The 24,384-nt window shown below is 44.8% G+C and overlaps 1 protein-coding gene across 27 annotated transcripts in view; it reads right to left on the minus strand.

Annotated features, from left to right (window-relative positions):
* Nucleotides 1-935: 935 nt before the first annotated feature.
* Ank3 (ankyrin 3) overlaps nt 936-24,384 on the minus strand; it is a 571,679-nt gene continuing 548,230 nt past the window's right edge. For 19 of the 27 annotated variants that reach the window (XM_060369399.1, XM_060369391.1, XM_060369387.1 and 16 more), the window contains 4 exons: nt 22,739-23,429; nt 20,393-20,771; nt 8,819-8,904; nt 936-2,483 (listed from right to left, as the gene is read on the minus strand). In XM_060369399.1, the coding sequence (XP_060225382.1) occupies nt 8,839-8,904; nt 20,393-20,771; nt 22,739-23,429 (1,136 nt within the window). In that variant the 3' untranslated portion in view covers nt 936-2,483; nt 8,819-8,838. The remainder of the gene's footprint in view (nt 2,484-8,818; nt 8,905-20,392; nt 20,772-22,738; nt 23,430-24,384) is intronic. The other 8 variants (XM_060369384.1, XM_060369405.1, XM_060369406.1 and 5 more) reach the window with 2 other exon arrangements.

Raw genomic sequence — 24,384 nt, forward strand, 5'->3', positions numbered from 1 at the left:
AAAGGAGTTATACAGTGTGTACTTGAGGTTTAGGTGACGGATATCAATCACTGTGCCAGGCTGTAGGTTGGGGTGAAAGTTGAAGCAACATGGCATCTTTGCCTGTGGAACTCTGAATCAGGAAGTTAATGGGCCCCAAACTCTAAGTGCCTACCAGGTTAAGGTTAAAAAAAAAAAAAAAAAAAAAAGCTAGAATGATGGGGACCACACATTTGGCTGGAGAGGGCAGGGGTCACGGCTTCAGTGTCTTTTGGAATGGAGGCCTGCTGTTGCCACATGTTGCTTCTCAAGAGAAGGGTGGAAGGCTCACGAGGTCAAGGCCAGCTTGGACAAGTTAGTGAGATCCTGTCTCAAAAATATCAAAAGGCGGCAGAGGCTACTACTCGGTGGTAGCTGACTTGTTTAGCAAGCATGAGGCCTTAGGGTCAATGACCAGTCCAAAAAACAAAGAACAAAAATCTTGAGTCACTAGTAAAACTTCTCAACTTCTAAGCTCCAACAACAAATGTCAATTAAGAAACCAAGCAAACGTTTGAGACCCTGTCTCAACAGCAACAGCAGCCCCATCCATCAAAAACCCCAAAACCAGTGACACAAAAACTAAACAAACCCTTTCCGGGCTAAAAGCGACTGCAGGTACACGCTTCCTGGGAGCAGCAATCAATAACTTCTTGACACGTTGGCCACATAAGTCCCAACTTCTTTTGTGGGGCGGGGCAGCCTAAATGGATGTGCGCAAAGATTACTTCATCTTTGAACTCTTGGCTCCTACACAAAACGCACAGGGTTTATGGCAAAGGTGGTTGTTTTCAGGGGAGAACGGAATGTTCATGACTATTGCTTTAGCGACCAGAGGCGCAGACAAGGACCCCTGGGACTAGGGAATTAGACAGCTACGGTTTGCCAGAGGACACAAGGACACTGCAGAGCCCGAGTAGGTGAAGAGTTGAACACAATTTATTTTATGCTTAAATAATCGACTAGGTTTATCCAGCGTCTGCTCTTCTCATACATGTCATTTTAGAGCTAGGTGTCTGTGGTGGCCGATTTCAAGTTAAGATAGTGAACGAAGGAACCTCACCAAAACCCAAAGAAAAAAATGCCCTATAAAACGCAGCAGCCCCGCTAACCTAATATATGACACTGTTAGGTGGTTACAAGTGAGTGGCTTTACTGAAAAGGGTCTATATCTCAGAGCCAGTACACAATACAGTGATTTTTTTTTTTTTTTTTTTACAGTGTGCTGCCATCTTGCAAGATACGGGTTTCTGGTTAGTCCATTTGTTTATATACCCACAACTGGGGCCTCTTGAGATCACCACCCACCTCTACAGTGGCAAGCATTCCCCCTGTAAGCACTAACAGCGCCCCTCCCCCACCCCCAAGCAACTACTGTATAGTCTGTGTTTTTTTTTTGTTGTTGTTGTTTGCTTGTTTGTTTTCATTTTTTTTTTCCATTTTTGGTCATTTCATTGAAAAATTGGCAATAGCAACAAATATTAGATGAAGGGCTTTGTGTTTACAGATAAAATCCCCTGTGTTGCAGGAGACTGTAGTGTTTGCAAAATTGGAAAAGGTTTAATCAAAATAAGGTGAGAGGCATGCATCAAAATATTAGTATTTTGAAGAAAAAAACTTTCTTTTTTTTCCCACAGAACTACAGAATTCCTCGTTTGGGGAATTATTTAAATTTGCAGCAGATTTTTTTTTTTTTTAAAGATTTGCATTGTCTTTTTTAAAATCAAGCTAGCGGTTTGCATGTACAAACATTATAATTGCTAATATACAAGAATCGGTGAAGAGTCCCGTACACTCCAGGATCCCGTCCTTGTCCAAGGTGAAGTCACGTGTGACTCCTACAGTTAGATGCATTCGTGATAGCTTTGTGTTCTACAGGGCAGGTGCCTTATCAACATTTATTCTACTTTCTTCTGTTAGAATTTACAGTGTTACTATTTACAGCAAAACTATTGATGTGTTTTTGTTTTTTTGTTTTTTTTGAAATTTTTTTTTCTTTAAAAAAGAAACAAATAGTGTTTATACCCTGACAGTTTGGGTCCAAGAGAAAAATAAGGCGAGCTGTTGTGGATTTAGTAATTTTAGTGTTTCTTCTGGGTTGGGTCATTCCATCTTCTGCTGTCCCTCCTTGGTGGCACAGGTTTTCTTTGTCCATTTGTTTTTCTTTGAAAATGACACCAAATTCCTTGAGAATCAAGTCTGAACAACATGGCTTCTTACGCTGCATTGCTCATGTCAATCCCGGGAATGAAAGTGAGTTTCCATGCTCTGTAAATTGGCTCATGCTAAATGAAAAAAAAAATGTGAGTTGATTTTCTTCGTTTTCCTTGCCGTTTGCATTAAAAAATAAAATCACGTCGTTGAAGTGTGGAAGCAGCAGGGCCCACACGTCTCTCGCGGTGAATATTTTCCTTCCTGCTGATCTGTGGTGAATTTCACAATACTGGCAGTACGAACACACGGTCCTATGGGAAGAGAAACAGTAGGTGGTGAGTTTAGTCTCATTCTGTTTGGTTTTCTTGGAGACAGGGTCTCACGTAGCCCAGGTTTGGCCTTGTCCTTTCTGTGTAATCTAGAGTGACCTTGAATTCCTAATCACCCTGCCTCCATTTAAGTACGTAGGGTATGCAGTGCTGGGGGTCAGAAACCCAGGCTTCCCCCACGCTAGGCTGACACACACATCCCTCGCCTTATTTTTATATATGAAGGAGAATTTACCTAGGACTCCCCTGAGGTTCTTCATTAAGAGTTCGGAGACTCAGGGCCCTCTATGTGTTACTAGGGTGTTTGGCTGCTTGAAAAATACCTCAGAGGCCCAGGCCCTCGGGTATCCCAGGAAGCTCTCAGAAGTCAGTGCTAATTAGCTAGGTGGCCTTCCTGAGTTTGCGGCTTTTGAGGTTGAGTTGGGAATATCCTCTCTCTGAAACCAGGATGATTCAGAATTCCTCACCTACTCGAGCCATTTATAGCTCTGTGGCCTATACCCCAAGAACACAAGTCCTGGCCCCCTGCTCTTCACTTCATAGAGCATCTCTTGCCTCTTCCTTCAAGGTGAGAAGCTGAAAGACTAGAATTCCAGCATCAGGCAGGAAGAATTATAGGAAAAAAACCTGTTCGCTCACAAACAGCCAACTCGGCTTCTGCAGCTCACGGAGAACCTTTAGCATCTGGCTTCTGCCAGGGACAAAAGTGTCTTAGTTACCTAGAGGTTGTTTACTCCTTGGATGGATCACCCAGGTCATCCTGCCCCGAGCAAACACCCTAGAACAGTTCTTCCCTGCTCTCCTGTTATGGGCCTGGCTGCATTTTTTTTTTTTTTGTATGTGTTTACTAATGACCTCTCTGCTCCAGGTCACCAGTGACCAGAGCCAAGAACACCAAAGTACCCACTCCTCTGCTACAATTTCAACACTTGTCCTCCTCCGGGGATGGAAAGTGACTCACTACAGTAGATCCAATTACAGGGGGTGGGCGAACCCCGTCAATCAGGATTTTCACACCTTGGTTCCTGTCATTAAATCCTAATCTTCTAGGCTCCAGGCTGCTTCCTTGGCTCTGTGATCATGTCTCTGTCTTCTTTCAGGGAGAATGAATTCTCAGCAGCATTCCCTAACTTTTCTCTCATAGCTCCCGCCTTCACTGGGATGTAAATTTTTAACGCACTATACCTCTTCTGTGACACAGAGTTTAATAATGTCTACTAAGTTTCTATAAAAGAGACCACTACAAAATGGGTGAACTCTCACCCACTTCTTTACATGTTCTAATAACCAATCCAGCTTCCCAAGTTAATTCTTCATTACAAAACAAAGCAAAGCCATTCTCTTCTCAATATAAGCCAACATAGTATTTCTAAGCGTGGGTATATCTTTACAACTTTTTAGGATTTGGTTAATTATGCCCTTCCATATGTTTTTGTTTTAAAGCAGTAGTTTTCCTTCAACTCTTTCCTGTTTTCAGCCAGGCAGCCAGAATGTAGGTTCTAACCCCATGGGTGTAGCAATGCTAGTGGATGGACACAGCATTTTACACCAAGAACAGCGTCCGTCACCCAAAGACGATGAGAACCTTGGCTAAGCAGCAGCCAGAGAAAGAACTGTGATGACGTCGCCCTCTACTGGAGGCAAAGCTGTAAGGACGGGCCACAGCGATGACGTCTCAGAAACACAATTTGGAATCATCTCTCCTTTGTGAGTGTAGATAATGGGAGGGACGTAAGACCCATTCAAAGGAGGAGTGTTTCTGTGGGTTTGGTATATCCTTCGGTATGTAATGCACAGCCATTCTTATGCTTTCATACTAATTTATTTTCACTTTAAGAAGCATTTTGACTGGTACTTCTAGGTTAGTATAGGCTCAGGTGCAGAACTGAGAGTCTCTTTGGAGGTCTATGAAAATACCCAGGTTTGCTGTTGCTTGTTTCTTTTGGACACCTGCAGCCCTCAGTCCAGCCCAATGCACAACTGGGGATTTATTTCCCTGAGACCCTCTACTGAAGCCATCTTCTCTCCTGCTTCTCAAACGTGGCTGCACAGTAGGATTTAATAAGTCACAGTGTCCATGTACACCCCCCGGGACCAGTGAACATTCCCACCTCAATTCTACAGTTGGCTTTAGAGATGGCTCAAGCCCAAGTGTCAGTGATGGATCCTGGAGGCATGCTTCTCAAGATTCAATGCATACACACTCAAGGGTAAGCCTGGGACATCAGTTTCTAAGACTCCAGATGCTGCTGGTATTACTGTTTGACTATATAGTCTGACTTTGGGAATGCAGAGCACATACCCCATCAGCCACACAGAGCATTCCAAATTATCTTTTGGTGCTCCTGAGCCTGTATCTTGCCAGACTTCCCTTCCCTAGTCAACATGTCTGGAGTTCTTTAAGTTCCTTTTAAATACCGTCACCCTAAAAGTGCAGACTATGGGCTCTAGAGGCCGCTGTACCCTAGAGGCCCCTGCTAGACTCCATGGGATCTGCTGTGCGCTCAGAGAGAACTCTGGTGCCCTTCCATCCATTCCCCACCCATCTCCCCTACCCTGTTCCATCCCCTTCCCTTTTCCTTATCATACGCCTGAGAATGTTTCTTCTTAAGCTTTTAAATTATGTGTCATGTTTTTACTTAGCATGCCTGTGCACACACATGCGCACACCACTACATATGTGCAGAGGTCAGAAGACAACTTGTGGGAGTTGGTTCCGTCCTTCTACGGCGTGGGTCCTGGGCGTTGAACTCGGGTTGTCAGATAGTTTAGGCACCCTTAAATTGCTGTGCCGAGACACCAAGACCAGTGCAATTTATAGAAGAGAGAATTTATTGGGGGCTTGTGGTTTCAGAGACTGAGCCTAAGACCCGTCATGGAAGGGAGCATGGCAACACGCATGCTCTCGGGCAGGCAGAGAGCTTATGCCTCGATCCACAAGCAAGAGGCAGAAGGAGAGCTAACTGCGAATGGTAGGGACTTTAAAGCCCACCCTTCTCCCCAACAAGGCCACACCTCCTAATCCTTCCCGGACAGTTCTATCAACTGGGGATTCAAATATGAGCCCAGGGGGCCATTCTCATTCAAACCACTGCATCAGGCCTGGTGGCAAGGCCCTTCACCCGTAGATCCATCTTGCTGTCCCATGTTTCTTCTTAAAAAGCTATAATTTTCATTACAATATGAAACTATAATCTAAGATGAAGGTTTGCTTTTCTTTTAATTCTGGTTTTAGAGTTTTTTTGTTGTTCATTTTCTTTTTCTTTCTTTTTTGTTTTTTTGAGACTGAGTCTCATGCTGGCCTTGAACTCTTAATCTTCCTATCCCAGTTTCCCTAGCACAGTTGGCTGAAAACTCATCTTAAAATAACACCTAACTCGGAACAGATTTCCTCCTCAAGTAATACCAATAAATGAGGCCTTTTCAAATTTGTTCTTTCCCTGTGTCTTGATTTAAAAACCCCTGAAGCTATGGAGCCAGCAGGAAAAATGAACGTCCTGAAAACAGATGGGTGCATATTTTTAAAAGGAAAGAAAATGCATTTACTTCATTTTTATTAAGTGTTTATTACACATCTGGCACTGCTGTGAAGTGAATTACCTCAGTCCTAGTAATGGGGAAGTACTGTGTCCCCTCCTGCACAGATCATTAAAAAGACAAGAGCCAAACTACCTGGCTTCAACTCTGTCTCCATCATGCACCAGGAGAATGGATTTAAAACTGTCTGTATCTGAGATGCGTTCTGGGAAAAAAAACGTCCCGGAGACAGAGATGGAGGTGAGTGGGATGAACTACTTCAGGTGTGAAGGAGAGAGGGGTGGTCAGCACTTCCGCTTTGTTTGGGTCTCTTTCCGCTTCACTTCTTGGTAAAAAGAGCAGACACCTGCTTTATTGATGGTCCCAGTTCACTACGAGAACTATAGCGAACAGGGTAAACCATCTTCACTTAAGGGGTGCTGAGTGGCTGGGATGCCGTGACTTCTCCCGGCTGCCACCGCTGTGCCTGGATTTGGCAAGCTGCTGTTCTTAACTTCCTTCTTGCTTCTCCTAATTGAGGGTTTCTATGGGCTTGGCGGCCACAGTTATTAGGCAATTTACACGTATGAACTCAACTGACTGAGTTCTAAAACAACTCCAAGACATGTCACTATTATCTTTCTACAGAGGGTTATTCTTCATCCAGGCTTCATCCAAGCCCCTTTCCCCGTTCCCACTGCGGGAAAAGACAATGCCTGAGTTAGGTAACCTGGCCAAAACCATGTAGTTGGTAAGCTGCTTGGCACCCCTACCTGCTCTCACCCCTCTGCCACCAATGACACACTGAGGTCTCCCGGCCAAAGGACCACCCCTGGAAACCACTGATAGCTACTGAGTCCCCTAAACCTTGCAATAGTTGTGCCTCAGCTGCTAAAGAGTTAGGGTTACCTGCATGCAAATCCCAGCTTGTGGGGGAAGGGTATACAAATAGGTGTGTTTGCTGCTGGAGGTTGTGCATGCTGGGTAAGTACTCTGCCACTGAGCCAGGAACTCTAGTACTTAGTGTTAGGCTGCTGTAATGTTTAGGTTGGCCTGGTATACAAAATAAAAGTTTATCTCCAAAGGCCATGGGCTGTGCAAGTTAGCTCAGAGGCAGAAATCTTCCCTGGCACATGGAATCCTTTCCTCCAGGCTTTAGGGTGAAGATCAGAATCCCCACAGGTGAGTGACTTACTCCCATCCTTGGGGATCCTCCCATTGCTTCCAGGTTAGTTTACAGTGAGCCCCAAGGATAAGCATTCTGGAAGTAGCCTGTTTGGCTTTATTTCCTAGTTCTGACACTTTTACGTGGCTGTGGGCAATTGTCTTGGCCTTTTAGGGCTTGTTCTTTATGTTAGCCAGGGATGCTGATGGCACCAATCCAAGAGAAGAGGTTGTGAGAATTAGCCCCAAAGAATGCTTTGGCACACAGGTAGTAAATCCTGATTCCAAAAACATCTGTGGCTGTGGTTCTATTTTTTCTTTCCCCCATTCTCATCAATGGCCACAACAGGATTGGCTCCCACCAAAAATCTAAAGTGTGGCTCTAGTGTGGCAGGCATCATGGGATTGCTGATTCTATGGAAAGCCTCAAGGAGGCAAAGGGAAGACACTGTGGAGCAAATACTGTTTCAGCATTTGTTAGGCAGAACTAAGGATCTAGCCGGGAGTATGGAGATGTGGTTCAGATTGTAAAGTGCTTCCCTAACATGCATGAAGCCCTGTGATTGATCCCCCAAACTGTATAAACTACACACCCTGTGATGCTTGCCTGGAATCTTAGCAGTCAGGAGGGGGATCTGAAAGGATCAGGAGCTCAAGGTCACCCTCAGGGACATAGGAAGCATCAGTCCAGCCTGGGTGCCAAGCGACCACGTTTCAAAAAATAAAATAAAAACCTATCTGAGCCTCAGGTACCTGAAATGAGGTTATTTCTCAACTCCTCATTTCTACAACCAAATGTCAGGGTTCTTTGTTGGCAGGCAGGAGAGAAAGGAAAATGAGACAAGAATTCCCACTCTGTCACTTTGGGCCAGGGGCTGAGAGAATTGGGAGGAGAGAGACCCTGGAGACAAAAACTTCCCAAAACTGTATTCTCATCCCCACATTAGCTTTCTGATTGCATCTGTATTGAAAGGAGCAATGTGAAATCCAGAAAAAAAAATAACAGTAAGAAAAACAAGAGCAAAACACAGCTCACTTACTAAATATTTAACTTCTGGTAAGCCCATGTGATCCACCTCTTAATTGTGTCTAGGCTTACATAAAAATAAAGTAGTGTATGGAATTCCACTAAGTTAACTTAGACCCGAAGACAGCTCTTTGGGACAGGCTTTCTCTGTGTAACCTTGGCTGCCCTGGAACCTGACTCTCCCTTAACCGAAGCTGCTGGAGCTGGGCACAGTCCATCGCATCTGTTGCCTGGCAGTCTTCCCACAATGACTGTACGGCTGTTCCCTGTTGCGGGGAGCCTCATGATGAGAGAGTAGGAGACTCAAATCATGCTTACCTATGCTTCTGCAGACGCTGTACACACGGAGAATGTTTGCAGACCCAGCCCAAGTTAAAGTTAAATGTGCAAATGTGTATGCAGATACCCACATACACATGTGTAAAATACACACATACATACACACACCTGCATTTACAGAAAGAAGAAAAGCAGGAATGACTTCATATCACGTTTTCCCCAGTGAGAATTCAGTAAAGAAAGAGAGGGACTATGGGAATCAACTTATTCAGGGAATCTAGACAATTCTGGAGACTTTAAGTCTTGCTACTGACATCAGAATACTTCCCACCTGGTCTGATGTCACCGTCACTAGTGGGTCTTCTTCTCCACGTTCCGAATTTCTTTCTTCGTCTTCACCTTATAGCCTTCTCCCTGCTAAAGGAGAACGCACATTACATTTCTGCAGTGGAAGAGTTTGAAAGCAGTTCCCCACACTCATCCCTGGAGGCTGGATTAGGAAGGAGAAGTTGCTGAGGGCATCAGGTCAATTCCCGTCCTCAGACGCAGATGACATGCTGGATCTCATAGACCAGCTCACCGAGGCCATAGCATGCGACAGCACTGTCAGGGTAACCACTGCACTTGGAGACTTGGCGACAACACAGAGGGTTAATGATTTCAAAGAGCAGCGGCCTGTTTCCTAACATTAGGTGGAAGACATCGTCATCAGCACTCACAAGGTCCCCGGACCCCAACTGTTAAAGATACTGGTTAATCATAATGATTTTTGTAAGCCTGCAGAACCGCCAAGTCTGTGTTTCCCAAATACGCACTAAGCCAGAAGTAAATGGCATGGATGGTCAGACTGCTTCTCTCTGCTTAGTTTATGGAATTACCATCTCTGCTCCAGCCTAGTCCAAGACAGTACCAGTTTCTACAGATTGGGGCTGTCTTTCCCAAATACAAGCGCACACTTCTCTGACAGCCAGGCACGTCACATTTAGTTTTTACTCTAACAGAAGGCACATAGGTTTTATTTCCTTTCTCACCTGGTCCTCAGGAGTGTTGTGTTTTTTTTTTTTACATAAACATGTTACTTAATACTTAACTTTCTACCTTTAAATATGATAAAGACCTGGGGGATGGTAAAGAATAAGAGCAAGATGTCTCCTTTGGTGAACTGCATTCAGAGTCGCGAGTTGGGTTTCATATTAACCTGGTGGACACGGGGCGGCACAAACCATGATGTGACAATGGAGTTTAGATTTTCCTACAGAATGCGATGGGCAGGACAACCACCTAGAGCCGATATGAAGACTGCGACCCAAACTCTTCTGCCCTCCTAATATTGCCCCTCCCCCTCCGCAAGTGTCCCAGAATGGCACCCAACCAAAGGCCAAGTGTGGAGACCGTCTCAAAGAGGCTGTTGATGGTCGAGGATTCCACCTCCTCTTTCTCCTTTCAACTGGAACATTCCGTCCCTAGTAAGCGAGCTTTTATCTCTGTGGCCATTCTGACAACACTAAGTACGTAAGGTCCAGGCGCGGTACGTGCTAAGCAGTGGGACCCGGCACAATGCCTACGGCAGAAGCAGCCAAGACAGCAACTCGGAGCCTCCAACACGGCAGCAGCCACTCTGTTAGCAGGGCATCCCAGGGCGGAGCACCAAAAAAAAAATTCTACCCTCTACTTCCTTCCTTGGCAACCACGCTACATTACCACTTCAGCCAGCTTTCTCTCTTGTGGACCAATCCGTCTTATCACTTTCCGAGTGATCTGTTGGAAGCAACAGAAAGAAGCAGGGACTGTTTTGTGTCACGGGCAGAGAGTGGCGACCACCTATAGCACACAATGGTGTTTCTCATGCAGGGCATTTAAACTCTGGGAGAAGCCTGAAACCCCTAGGACGATTACTTTTCTGGTGATGAGGTTGCCTTCTTCATCAGTAAATTGCTCTTCTGTGACAGATTCACCAGGGATGGTTTTGGCTTCCTCACCCTAAGGGATGTGGCATAGAGATTAGTGACACGAGAAAGGTATTGGTCCAGTCCACAGCACACCACACAGCATGCCACACATGCTCTGGAACCGTAGAGAACTCGCAAAACGGCGCTTCCCTCTCCAGCGAAAAAGAAGACCTTCGTGGCCAGTTAGTGAACGCTTGATGCATGCATGGTAGTTGGCAACAAATTCCAAGAAAGTACATAATTTTAAGATGCAGTTACTCATGGATAAGCCAAGAGGCTTCATTTGTCAAAACAACTATTAGTCAGTGATTAGTGGTAAGCACGGACAAACCCGCTCAAACAGAGCACTTCGTCATCAGTCACACCACAGCTTAAGAGTTCTTATGGAACAAGTTCTATCTAGTTTGAGTAAAGATAGTTTCTGAGTTGGAAAAAAAAGATACTTTAAAAAAATCATGCACTAAGGGTAATACACTTAAAAGAAAAGATTAAGAAAGTTCAGGGTAGAGAAAGTCTCATTTGAGAGCGGTGGGGGTGGGGTGGGAGGCTGCGGTTTTCACAGATCCTGCGTGAGAATAACTGATGTGGTGCCTGGCCATCTATAGGCCAACAGGGTGGAAGGATCATCTCACATTTCTTGATGCTGACTCTTCATTAGGAACGGCTCTCTAACTTAGAGTGGGGACTGCTGAAGGTCTTCTGGGCTCACTCTTAGCTTCTGTGTAGTTTCCGTTGACTCAGTAGAGAGAGGAAAGGACGTTGGCAGCGTGGAGAGAGGGCATACCTCTCAGCACTCCAAAAACTGCAGCGGGTATTCCGTGGGGGGGAGCTATGCCCATTCCCTATGGCTGGTTTCACGTATTTGGCAGGAATGCCATTCTATTTTAAAGACAAAGGTGTAGAGGCAGCAAAAAAAGTACCAATAAAAGTACCATGGAAGGTTTTGTGGTTGCTGCTGCTGTTTGTGTATCCTGTGGTTAAAGCATGAAAGAGCGAAGTATGTCTGAGGTGATTCTTTTGAGCACCCAGCTCTCCGGGGGTGGGGGGGGGTACACAAGGAAAGGCCCTTAGGAAACTCCGGTAACACCGAAAGCCGTTTACTGGGTTTTGAGTAATGCCTTCCGTGGGAAGAGGCTAATTTTTAAATGGTGTACAGAACCTTGGAGAGGAGCCGGGGACGGGCAACTAGGAACGGGTAGCTCGAGGGATGTGTTCATGTGTGGTGTTGACTTAGTGTGCTACTGTCAGAAGGATTAAAGTCCTCCTTATCAAAAACCAGCCGCAGGGTTTCTCGGCCTGTTGCAGAAGGTGAGCACTTTCTTTGTCTCACTACCGAAAATGTACAGAATGCAAGCCAAAGGTGCGGGGGTCACTCTTTAAGACCCAAACTGCCTAATGATGTAGCTCTTCATTCTACGACAAGTGTAGATTGGATTGGAAGGCCAGTGAAGATTTATGGAATAGATCTTTTAAAAATCTGACTCTTTTCAGCTCTGTCAATTATGCTAGAGTTTAAATACTCTCAAGGAGAGGTCTGTGGAACACCCCTCCCCAAATCCAAACAGGAGAGAGGACAACTGCGAATTAGCTGTGAGAGTTTTGTACTTTTACATATCAAAAGCCCCTCAACTTAGTCTTGTTGACAAGACTATTTCTGGCGCCCTCCTCCCACTTCAAAGGGACATCATGTTGCACATGTTTTGGGGGTCTTCCCCTCTGGTGGCCGCTTTAAGAATGCCACAATGGAACTTCCTTTTGCACCCCTGTGGGAGACATCCCGCTTTTTCTTTTCTTTCCTAGACTTCTCTGAATATGAGGGAAGAGTGACAATGTAAGATATATTGGTTTGCTTTGATGTACACGATAAACTACAAACTCTCAAACTTTGTAAAAAAGCAATAATCTGTCTGGTGTTCATTGAATGGATATTGTGCTGGTTAGTTAGTTCTATGTCAACCTGACCCAAGCTATAGTCCTGAGAGGAGGGAGCCTCAATGGAGAAATTGCTTCCATGAGATCAGGCTGTAGATGAGTGCATGGAACATTTTCTTAGTGATTGATGGGGCGGGGGGGGGGGGGTGTCCAGCTTACTGTGGAGGTACCACCCTGGGCTGGTGGTCCTGGGTTCTGTGGGAAGGCAGGCTGAGCAAGCCAGTAGGCAGCACTCCTCCCTGTCCTTTGCATCAGCTCCTGACAACAGGTTTTTGCCCTGACTTTCTTCAGTCATGGACTGTTACCTGGAAGCGTAACTCAAACAAACCCTTTCCTTCCCAAGCTGCTATTGGCCCTGGTGTTTCATCACAGCAACGGAAACCTGACGACATACACTCTAAGAGACCTGTTACACATAGATGTCTATGCATGTGTGTATCTACAATGTATGTGTAGGGATAATTGAAATTGGTGAAGCAGAATAAGACATAATTTCGAATTCCTTGGTTGTGGGAGTCATATATACAAACTCTTTAAAATTCAGCAAAAATTCTGAGAATTAAAACAATACATTTGTATTGTATAGTTTAGATATTAGCCAATCTTAGTAGTTCGGCTTTGCGTTGGTTTAAAGATTTTTTTTTTTTAACCTTTATAGTCACTGGATTTGCTAAACAAATACACTCAGCAACTTAAGCCCCTATAGACAATTGAGACTGCTATTATCGAACTATATACAAAGAAATGAACACACAGATAAAAGTTCATTTAGAAATGGAAGGGTCCAGGTGTGGACATGGAGAGAGCCATCGCTGAGTTATACTGGCAACTGATTGACTATGCAAATGCTGCTGCTTATGCTACGGCATGGATTCCTGAATACAGCACTTCTCCATGGAGGCGCTTATCGGCCAAAGCTACCAGGCCAATGCTTTCCTGTGCTGACGAGAGGTCCTGAGGGCTTCCTGTGGCCCATAGCCTAATAAGCCAGGGTAGTCCTGCACTGCTCTCTGGGTAGCAGGTTGGATTCCCAGGACTGCAGCATAGTACTGCCCTCTTCTGTGTCACAGGGGAAGTCTGAATGGTCAACTACCTGACTTAGTTTAGCAAAAGACCCTCCTGTATGTCTTCTGTAGGAAAAGCCCTTCATTGCCAAGCTAAGGACCGAGTTCTGCTCCCAGAGCTGTTGCTGCCTCACTGTGTGCTTTTAATGTGAGTCAGTTCATCTCTGAGCATCCCTCTGGTCATCTGGGTAGTGCAATGGTTTGTGTCAGTGGCCTTTCAGGTCAGCACGGTCTCACTTTACAGTCTGACAGTGACAATTCTCTTGTTATGTCTGCCATGTACTAGTGCACCCTGGACCCTGCTGGACACCCACTTCGACTAAAGAGAAAAGCAACAGAAGCGGGATTCTTCTCATCTGCCTTTACCATCCCAGTAGAAAAATAATAAGCCGAGAGCATGCTGTATCTGTCAAGCTTGTTGCACTGTAATGTCCTGTAACAATTAAGGCTATTGGTTTCTCTGTCTTAGTGAAAGGAATTTCTCAAAGCTTCTTGCAGCGATTTGACTCTTGGGATGATGCTCTCTGCAGTCACGAGATAATTTTCTGATGTCACTGCTAATTCACTCTCTCTAAGATGAGCCCAACTTCAAGAAATGGGCACTTGGGTATAATATAGATTCATGTCTTACAAAGCCTATGGCCTTCTGATTTATTCTAGGGTTTTCCACATATGCTCTTAAAATACACATATGTGTTGTATAATATTAGCCATATGTTAAATGCACAAATAACTCACTCTAATAAAACTACTTTAGAGGTGTACTTGCTGATACATGTGTAGAAGGTTAGGGGACCAGAAGGAAGAGTCTTCATTGGCTCAGCGGTGTAGCTGTTTGTTTGTGGGTCCTCTTAATCCCCTCCCTCTGGCCTTGCGGTGTCTGTGTAACTGTGTTTTTAGTCCCGTTCAGTCATCCCTCAGAAGGAAAGCTGCTGTGAAATATTGGGGCGAAGCAACAGAAGGCTGCCACAGGCTAAGCACGAGAAACAAGTTGCCCAATGGCGCGTTCAGTGTGTTTTCTCTGGGTGCTTCACTTTAACTAGCATTCATGGGGGTGAGCAATGAGGCCACATAAACCTGAGTCCCTGCTCTGCCGCTGCGCAGGGCTTGCGAGCCGTGGCCAGCTGCGGGGATTTTATAGACAGCAAAGCAAACGAGTAGAAAGACACTGTAGGCATCGCCAAGGCGACCCGCCAGGTAGGACTTCCATGGAAGCGAATCACTGTTTGGACAGCACCTCAGATGGTCACTCACTGTCTGTCGAGATGGAGTACAGCTCAAAACTTAGAAAGCCACATAATCTCGAATGATTTTTAGAATCTTTGAAAAGTTGTATTTGAGCAGATATGAGAGTTTTCCCCCCATCCCTTCTTTCATCTCATCTTTATGATGAGTACAAAGAAGCATTATTAAGAAATGTAGGGAACCTAAGGACTGAGCTTCTCAGTTCTTGGCTGATTCTGCTGACACTGTAATCGTGTGGGTCTCAGAAACCATGTTCAATGGGCACTTCTCCGTCCTCTCTTTCTCCCCAGAGATAACTAGCAGAAGTCTCAGAGGATGTGGTTCACGCTCGGTGTGCTGTGTGTTGGCAGTGGCTCCTCAAGGTCGAGGTCACACAGTGTTTTCAGCTGTGCTTTGTGAAGGTGCAGTTTTCACTTCTAGCAAAAGCTCGTTCCGATACTTAACCACGTGCCCAAAATAAACTGAATTTTTAAGCATGATTAGAGCTCGTTTCTGAAGTTTCCGTTTGACTTGCACAACGTCACACATACATGCATGCCTGGCCGTGATCTAAAGTTCTCAGTCAGTGCTTGATAATGATATAAACAGCTTTTGTTTCCAAGTCCAGGCAATGGACTTGGAAAGAGGGAGAGGCCTGAGGGAGAGAGGTGTTCCCCTCTCTCCCTCCTTAGGTTTTGGGATATTAACTGAGCCCTGTGTTCACCTTCTCACCAGGACAAAGCCCTTGTTTTCTGAGAAAGGCCGGATACAAATGCCGAGAATTCTCAGACAGAATCCCAGCCGCTGTGTGTCCAGCTGGCCTACGTAGAACACGCGCTCACACATAACACGGCTTTCTTTTGCAAGCTTTCAAGTGTGCTAGGAAACAGAGAGCCAGCTCGTTATCAGACATGCTGAGCCTCCCAAAGCACACCAAAGGTGTCTCGCCCCAGCAGCGCCCCTCAGCTTCCGCCTGCTGGTACCTTTATAATCACACGCCGCCGAATGACTCGGGTGGTGACCCTCCGTTCCTCCTCTGAGCTTGAACCACTCTCACTGTCTCTCAAATCCTGACAAATGCATTGTTTAGTATAATTTTACCATCACATTGAAAACAAAAGACATTCTGAGAAGGGAAATCAAGAAAGAATTACCTTTACTTATCCCCCTCCCCCCAAGGAATAGCATAATATATATTTAAGAGAATCCTGAGAATTGAGTGGAAGAAAATGTTTGCACAAGGTTCGGGCTGTTTCTGTATCTCTCTGTGTGTATGTGCATGGCGAGGCCTCTGAATGTTCATATATGTGTGTACGGGTATGTGTATGGTATCTATTTATATAGTTAAAGAATAAGGTAATTATCCAGGTGCTGATGGCACACACCTTTTATTCCAGCACTTGGGAGGCAGGAGCAGGCAGCTCTCTGTGATTTGGGGGCCAGCCTGGTCTACAGGGTGAGTTCTAAGATAGACAAAGCTACACAGAGAAACCCTGTCTTGAAAAAAAGAATAGGGTAACTATAACATGTTAATAATGGAGCCTTTTTGGCTTTAAAAAACACATGCTAGTGGGTTGATGAGGTTTTTGAACTACTGTTTAAACGAGCTTTAAATCTTCCGTTGTGTGACTTGAGCGCATGATCTTGTAGTTTAGGCTATATTATACTGGCTTTCTACGGAAAGAGATGTGTGTTTTTTTATGAAATTTTGGTTCAATTTGTTAAATTTATCAAAAGCTATTTTTGAGGCTGACACCAACACTTGTGTGTTTCAGGAGACTGTCATCAACACAAAGTATGCAATAAGCCCTTATGCCCATGAGGAAGGGAGTGAAGTCCTGTGAGCACGTGAGGACTTCTGTGAAGACTTAGAATGAAATGACAGCGTAAGACAGAACATTGCTGGGACTGTAGGAATTTAAGTTCAAGGCCAGCCTGGGCAACTTAATGAGATCCTGTCTCAAAATTTGAAAGAGAAAAAAAGAGAGAGAGAGAGAACTCAGTGGTAGAGAACTTGTATGGGTAAGACTTGATAGTTCACTTCCCAGGACCCGAGAGAGACAGACAGACAGACAGATAGATATTCTGCAGTTAATTCAGGAGTTTGAAAAAACTATCGAGTAACAAATAGTTTAATAATTCAAATGAGAAAATACTGCTGTTAAGTAAATATTCTTCATCACGACATTTAAATTGCAATGATTCATATGAACTAGTCAGGAAGCTAGGAACTGTGTAGTTAATACCATTAAAAAAGGTATGGTATAAAATTCCATGCAGTCTGCCCTAAGTTTGGCTATGAGTCTCAGCCTCTGCTTCAATACCTTAATTAGTGGGGTCTTTCAGAGGCCCTCTGTGATAGGCTCCTGTCCTGTTCCTTGTATTCTCCTGCTTCTGATATCTGTTGCATTTGCCCTTTTGAATGAGGACTGAGCATCTTCCCTAGGGTCTTTCTTGTTTAGCTTCTTTAGAAATATAGATTTTAGTATGTTTATCCTATATTATATGTCTAATAAATGAGTGAGTTATGAAAGAAGGGGGAGATAGAAATACCTGGAGGGCACAGGAGTCTCAAAAGGAGACCAACAAGGTAAACAAACAAACAAACAAAAACAACTGGGCCCTGGGAGGCCCTGCAGAGACTGATACCCCAACCAAGGACCATGCATGGAGAGGACCTAAAACCCCTGTTGAGCTGTAGCCCATAGACTCAGTGTCCAAGTAAGTTCCCTAGTAAGGGAAGCAGGGGTTGTCTCTGGCATGAACTCAGTGGCAGGCTCTCAGCTCAACTCTTCCTTTAGAGTGCAGCCTTGCCAGACCACAGAGGAAGACAATGCAGCCAGTCCTAATGAGACCTGATAGGCTAGGGTTAAATAGAAGGGGAGGAGGACCTCATCTATCAATGGACTAGGGGAGGGGCATAGGGGGAGATGAGGGAGGGAGGGTAAGATTGGGAGGAGACGAGGGAGGGCGCCACAGCCAGAATACAAAGTAAATAAATTGTAATAAATAATAATTAATTAAAAATGTAAGAAAAGGTATGGTGGAGCTGGAGAGATGGCTCAGTGGTCAACAGCACTGTCTGCTCTTCCAAAGGACTTGGGGTTCAATTCCTAGCACCGCATGACAGCTCATAATTGTCTCTAACTCCTGTTCTAGGGGATCTGACACCCTCACACAGACATACACACAGGCAAAAACACTAATATACATAAAATACAAACAGATTATTTTTAAAAAAGGTATGGCTGTATTGTAAAAATTGAGTGTGTGTGGGGAGTAGGGACTAGAAAAATCACTATAGGAGGGACAGGCATTAGGTTAAGTGGGTGTGAGATGGTAGCTCAGTAGGTGAGACACTGGCACTGTTCACAACAGTCCACCGGCATGAAGCTGAGACGTTAAGAGTGATGTTAGTCTTGAGAACATCAATAGCAGCTGGGGTCTGCGCAAGGGACAGAACTGAAAACCCCGTTCCCTACCGTCACAAAAGGACAGTATGTAAAGGGGAGGGGAAAACGATTTAAAGAAAGTATCAGAAAAGTAGGCAAAGGTAAGAGGAATTCATATCCATCAAAGGCACAGAATTTACCCACGAGGATTCCAGGAGTAACAGACGAGAGGAGGCAGAAGGGGAAACCTGAAATTCCTACGTGGACTGTAAGCTGGCAGAATCAGAAGCAAGACACAAGCTAGAGCAAATTCTAACAAAGGGCTCACGTGCCAGTCAGACAGGCGACCCTCTCAAGACTACCCAGGAGCCCTCATAGAGAGGTGGCTGGTAGGCATCAGTGCTTCTGTGTCTTGTCTCCTTAGCTTTAGGAGAAGGGATAGAGCAGTGCAGGACCCTGGGCTTCCTTTAAGAGATTTTCCCCCCCAATATTTCTTGCTTCAGGAGGAGAGGGAAGAGCAGGGCTTTACCTTGTAACAGCAGGCGGTCATCCGCGTGAACGCTGCACCTGGACTTTTGACCTGCTTTTTCAGGGGACAAAAAGGGGTCTGTTGTCTGAAGTGAGACATCAGATGGCCTTGCTGGTTGCTACTGTACTAGGCCGGGCCATGGAAGACATGACCGGGGCACCCAGGGATTTCCTGTGAGGTCAAACTTGCATCCCTCAGAGGCTGTGACTGGACACGGACTTCAGTGGACTGGAAGTCTTTACGCATTGGCTCAATGAGAAGTTTGGTTTCCATCGCTAGGGAACCCTGCTGAGTTCTGCTCAGGTTTGGAACCATTTCTTTCAACCCTCTTCATACCCAAGCGGCTCTTCAGTGACCCACAGCTACACACCCATCTACACAAAACCCGAGTGCATCTATGTTGGATTCTAATATTTCTTTCTTCCAGGATAAACCTTCCTAGGTACAGGTGTCACTGTGTCACTGCTTGTCCTTGTTTTCTGTAGATTTGTCTTTAAAAGGAACATACTTAGCTGTTTAGCAGTTTAAAAGACAAAGATCCTACCCAAACTCATCCTACTTAAATATACTGAGAGACAAGTCGAAGACAAAAATCCATACTGAAAGCCACATTTGCTGAGAAGGATGTTAAAACAAAACAAAAATCCCAAGGAGGAAATCAATCCTCAAGCTTCAGAGAAAAAAACAGAAAAAAAAAAATCATTTCAGTGCTTAATTATTGGTAATGACAATCATTTGTATAAATGATGATCTATCGAAATTGCATTTCCTTTTACTTTCCCTAATACTCCAGAAAATGACCCAAAGAGTATAAACAGGGGAAGATGGGTACATGATTGGTTGACTGACAGTGGTTAGCTTCTGAGTGCCTGGGTGCTTTTGTGAACTTGAAGCATTGTTTGATAAATTACTGTTTCTTCTCCAAATGCTGGTCATCTTAGGTGAACTAGCTAAGTCTCAGGGCAGGCCACAGAGCTTGCATATCAAAGACTGACTGTATTGACTGCACAGTTGGGAAAGACAGAAGCACAGAGAGAGGACATTAAAAAAAAAAACAGTAGGAAGATGTAACCTTTAATCTTTAACCTTTAACCCTAGCACCAAAGAGGCAGGCAGAGCTCTGAGTTTGAGGCCAGCCTGGTCTACATGGCAAGCCCCTAGATCAAAAAGCAGAAACAACTCATCTTAATTTTCTTTCAATGGTGAGAGATAATGTCATTTTAAAATATGTTTTGACATCTAAAAATGGTAGAATGAAAGAATAAAAAGAAATCTATCAGGTAGTATGACGAGAGTGTATAAATACAAACCGCAAACCAGGGACTGTATCCCAGAGTCCGCACGTTGCTGATCAACTGAGCTATGAAAAAGGGTGTTCCTAAGAACAAACTTCTGCCTGCCAGTGAGTCCCCTTATCCTGGAAACGGCATCCTTTCAGTTTTTCAAATAACCCAAGTCATTAGACCCTACAAAATAGTATGCACAGGTAGGTTGATTACCGCAGGCTTTAAATTCTGTGGAAGACCCAGAAAGTGTGAAAAGTACGTTCCTTCTCCCCCTAAGAACGAAGGCAGGGTTTGCAATCAGGGAACCTGAACCGCAGGTAGAAAAACTAGTTACTTGGCGTTTCTTTGCTTCTTTTCATCCTTGTCAGTGGCTGGAGATAACTTTATTCCCTTGATGACTGCAAGTGCCGGCCTCAGAGCTTTCTTTCGTGGTCACTCATCACTTAGAGACCAGGAAGAGCTACAGGACTAATTAGAAGTGGCAGAGCATGGGTGGTAGCAATAATGAGAGCATGTACAATCGACCTACCTTAGGCTCTGACCCGCTGGACCCCTCTTCTTCGTGGAGGTTGAGCCTGGCTTTGCCATCAGCAGCAGTCCTAGTCATCTTTTTCATGCTGACAGGCACACAGGGCTTGGGTGCGTCTTCTATGACAAGCTTGCTGGTTTCTTCCAGAGATTTCTGATAGGCCGCAAGGGGTGATGCTGTTTCCTCAGTGCGGCCAGATCCATGTATTTTTGGTTTCAGGTTCTCCTTAATGCTCTGTTTTCCCACATCGTTTTGGGACTCCTGGAAGTAGGACTTGGCCTTTACTTCTGGGGTGACTTCTGCGTGGCTTCCGTTTGCTTCAAATTTCCCAGGTTCTCCTTTGAGATATGAGGTAATGGAATCTCGAGCCGGGTCAGAGCTGTAAAAGGGACAATATGCAAATTCATAAAGCCGAGGTACAGCGGCAGACAGCTTCCGAATGTCTTTTCAATGCCCGTGGTGCCAAATTACAAAGGCATAAAACAGGCACGAAAAAACCGGTGAGTGGATTTAAAATGTGAGGGTCTAACACAGGTGGGCTAGTTAGGCCTACCCAGGCGGTAGGCACCCCCAACACCCCAGCCTCCAAAATGGCTTTGTAGAGGTGACTCAGCAGTTAAGAGCCCTGGGTGTTCTCCTCTTCTAGAGGTTCTGAGTTCAGATCCCAGCAACTGAACGATGGCTCAAAACCATCTACACTGGGATCTGATGGCCCCCTCCCGATGTGCGGGCATACATGCAGACAAAGCAGGCACATCCATAAAACAAAGAAATAAACCTTTAAAAAACTGTATTCTCACAGCTAAATATTACACCTTAAAAGGTAAAAAAAGTTGATGGGCATACAAGGTCCCTAGAGGTCACTGTTACTGTCTTCAATCCAGGACCAGGAAAACTCAGTGTTTTTTCTGTATGTTTAAGGGTCTACATTCACAGAGAGATTTGGGGCAGTTTCATAGCTATGAGCACCCTTCTTAGACTGGGATCTATTTCCTGATGAGCAGCTATAAACTCTGTCATCTCTCGGGACATGAGGATTTATGCTAATGTGCTTTGTCCCCTCTGCAGGAGCTGTGTTGGTAGCTGACAAAGACAAGGTCATTGATGTCTTTGTTTCTCAAAAGTGGTTTCATAATCTCTGCCAAGTCTCTATTTTTGGAGTTGCGACTGGAACAAAAAGTTGAACAGCAAAATGGAAGTATGTGGTTAGGAAAAAAAATGTTCATTGTCTTGCATCCAGCTGAGGTTCAATCACCAGCTGCCGTTTGAAGCAAAGGTATATTTCGGTCTGACGTGTGAGGGAAGTAAAATAAAACCTATTGCTAGCGGTTACTGTGTATCTCAGGCACCTGGTAGGGCAGGCGCTAGCTCTTGTTCAGTCTACAAACCTGCTTGAGGGAAGGCATGTTATAAAGATGATTAAAACAACCTTCTTAGAACTTAGAAGTTCATCCGAGGTCACAAAGTACCTCCCTTACAATGGTGGGGTGTGTGTGTCTGGGGTCTGTAGACTTACTTTCCAGAGCAGGGCTAGCACTTAAAAAGCAAAGCGAGTATTGACAGAATTACTGTAGTCGAAAATCAATGGCTGTCATATTTCTGTGTAAAAGCCTATGTCTAGAAAAATGGAAGAATAGGGCCAGACGTGGTGGCATACTCCTTTAATCCCAGCACTCTGGAGGCAGAGGCAGGTGGATCTCTCTGAGTTGGAGGCCAGCCTCGTCTATAGAGTGAGTCCAGGACAGCCAAGGCTACACAGGGAAACCCTGTCTCCATTGGAGGGGGGGTACTGCAGATTAAATGCAGAGCCCATACGATGGCCTTGCAGTGTAAATGTGCTGCTGCTGAAGGCCACCGCCATATTTCAGAATCTGCCTGGTGATCACTGCTAGATTGTGGGCTTTGTCAAGTTTTTCATCTTTAATATCTCGTATTGTCACATTTATATCTGTAGTTATGAAACAAGACAAACGGGAATATTCATGAAAGATCTGTACTTATTATGAACACTGCTGACTTTGAAGAAAGACTAATAAAAGAAACCAGCAAAGAGTCTCTTAATTAAGGCAACATCTAGATCTTTGGCATGTTAAGCAATTGTGCTTTAGTGTTGTGTGTGTGTGTGTGTGTTTCCCTTCATTACTTTTGAGAAGTAGAGTTGAATTTAAATTCACCTTTCTCTAGGGATTATAACACACAGGAGCAACCTTTAAAGAGATTAGGCCTAGCCCCAAATAGGTCTAATCATTTAGAAAATGAATCCCCACTAAAATAGCACCTGTTTAAAACAAAAGTGCAGACAGGACACGATTGGCTCGTGGGTTATCTCCCGAGACACAGCCGTACCTGTCATCCAGACGGTCTAGTAGCCCACCAGTTATTCTTCGAGCTTGCGCCGGAGACTCTAGGCTTCCACTTGGCGCCTCATTCTGCCAACCTGCAAGTGAAGACATTGCCAGTTCTGCTCGCTGAACACGATTAAGAATAGCCTGTACTTTTTCTTCCGTCATCTCCTCAGACTCTACTCCTTCTTCAAGTGCAATGTCCTCAAACAGAGATTTGAGCTTTTCTTCCGTCATCTCCTCATCAGGACCAGAGCTTCCTCTCTCCTGCCGTTCAGAGCTTATGCCTACTTGGCTAGTGTGCGCTCTCAGCGACTCTGCCGGCGCACCGCCTCTCGGGACCCCAGCCACACTTCCGGGGTACTGAGGACACTCACTTACACAAAAGTCCTCCTTCAACTGGAAGGACAGCTCATCTACATCCAATGGGTCGGCCGTTTCTGTTACAGTTACTGAATCGTCCAGTTTGCTGTCTTCTAAGGAAGTGTCTTCTGCAGTGACCACTGGAGGGCCACCTGCTGAACGGTCTACGTTCCCCTGGGATGGCATTAGCCCGTCACTCAGTCTACTCGGGGTTCTAAAGGGAGACTCTAGGCTAGAGGTGTCACTAAAGTGGTCATCTTGCTGGGAAGGGGTGGGTGCTGTGTAGTACAACCCCAAGGGGGTCTCCAGCTCCACTTGGAAGGAAGGGTGACCTATGGAAGACAGTACATTTGGGCTGACTGGAATGAGAGAGAACACATCGAACACGAACACATGGAATGACTCAAATTATATCAGGTATGACAATGCATGATGGATTACAGAGTAATGTTCACAGCTTCATGGTTTAGTTCAGTTACATGTAGCTTAATGAAATAAGATAACGGCATTCTATCGATTTTAATACAGTAACGCAACAATGCGGATGAAATTAAGTCAATATAAAGTTAGTTGTCCTATCTAGAAGGTATGTGGCTTAGGGATAACACATCTTCCTTATTTTAGCATGCAAAATCTGCACTTTCGTAGACGGAATACAGCAAGCCACAAAGAAGCCAATTCTGTAATTAATTAATTTCCTTTTGCTTAGGTTAAAAATTCTTAACATGAGTAACATCATCCAACTCTAATTCTTGCTTGTTCTTATAAAATTATGGGGAGAAGGAAGGAATGAATTTACACTCTGGAAAGAAATGATGGATGAATTTTTAGAGCCATGGTAGCACCGGCTAAAAAAAGAAAATTAAAGTAGATGTTAGAAAGACAAGTGACTCCATGTGTTTCGGATGCCTTAATGGCTCAGAGATGAGAGATTTAGGGTGCGTATGAAGGTCTTGGTGAAGCTGGTGATGGGAAACTACTTAGAACCGTACAGCAAATAAAGAAAAAGGTGATACACAACGGACGCAGGAGAGGGTAAGGAGAGAATATCCAGGATGAAGGACAGTGCTGTGGCAGTCTGCTCGGAAGGGAGGGGGGAGCTGACCTCTGAGTCTAAGCACTCTCCATGGACGACCAAAAGAACTTCCTTGCCCCAGCAGTGAGGACGTAAATAATGGTCTGGTCATGATGAGGAAAGGAAGACGCAGCAATGCATTCTCGCAATTCACTGGTCTGCAAAACCCAAGACTAGTTTTTCTTATTAGTTCAAGGCAAACAGCTTTTGCT

Source organism: Meriones unguiculatus, chromosome 16 (assembly GCF_030254825.1).
Source record: "Meriones unguiculatus strain TT.TT164.6M chromosome 16, Bangor_MerUng_6.1, whole genome shotgun sequence".
Lineage (NCBI taxonomy): Eukaryota > Metazoa > Chordata > Mammalia > Rodentia > Muridae > Meriones > Meriones unguiculatus.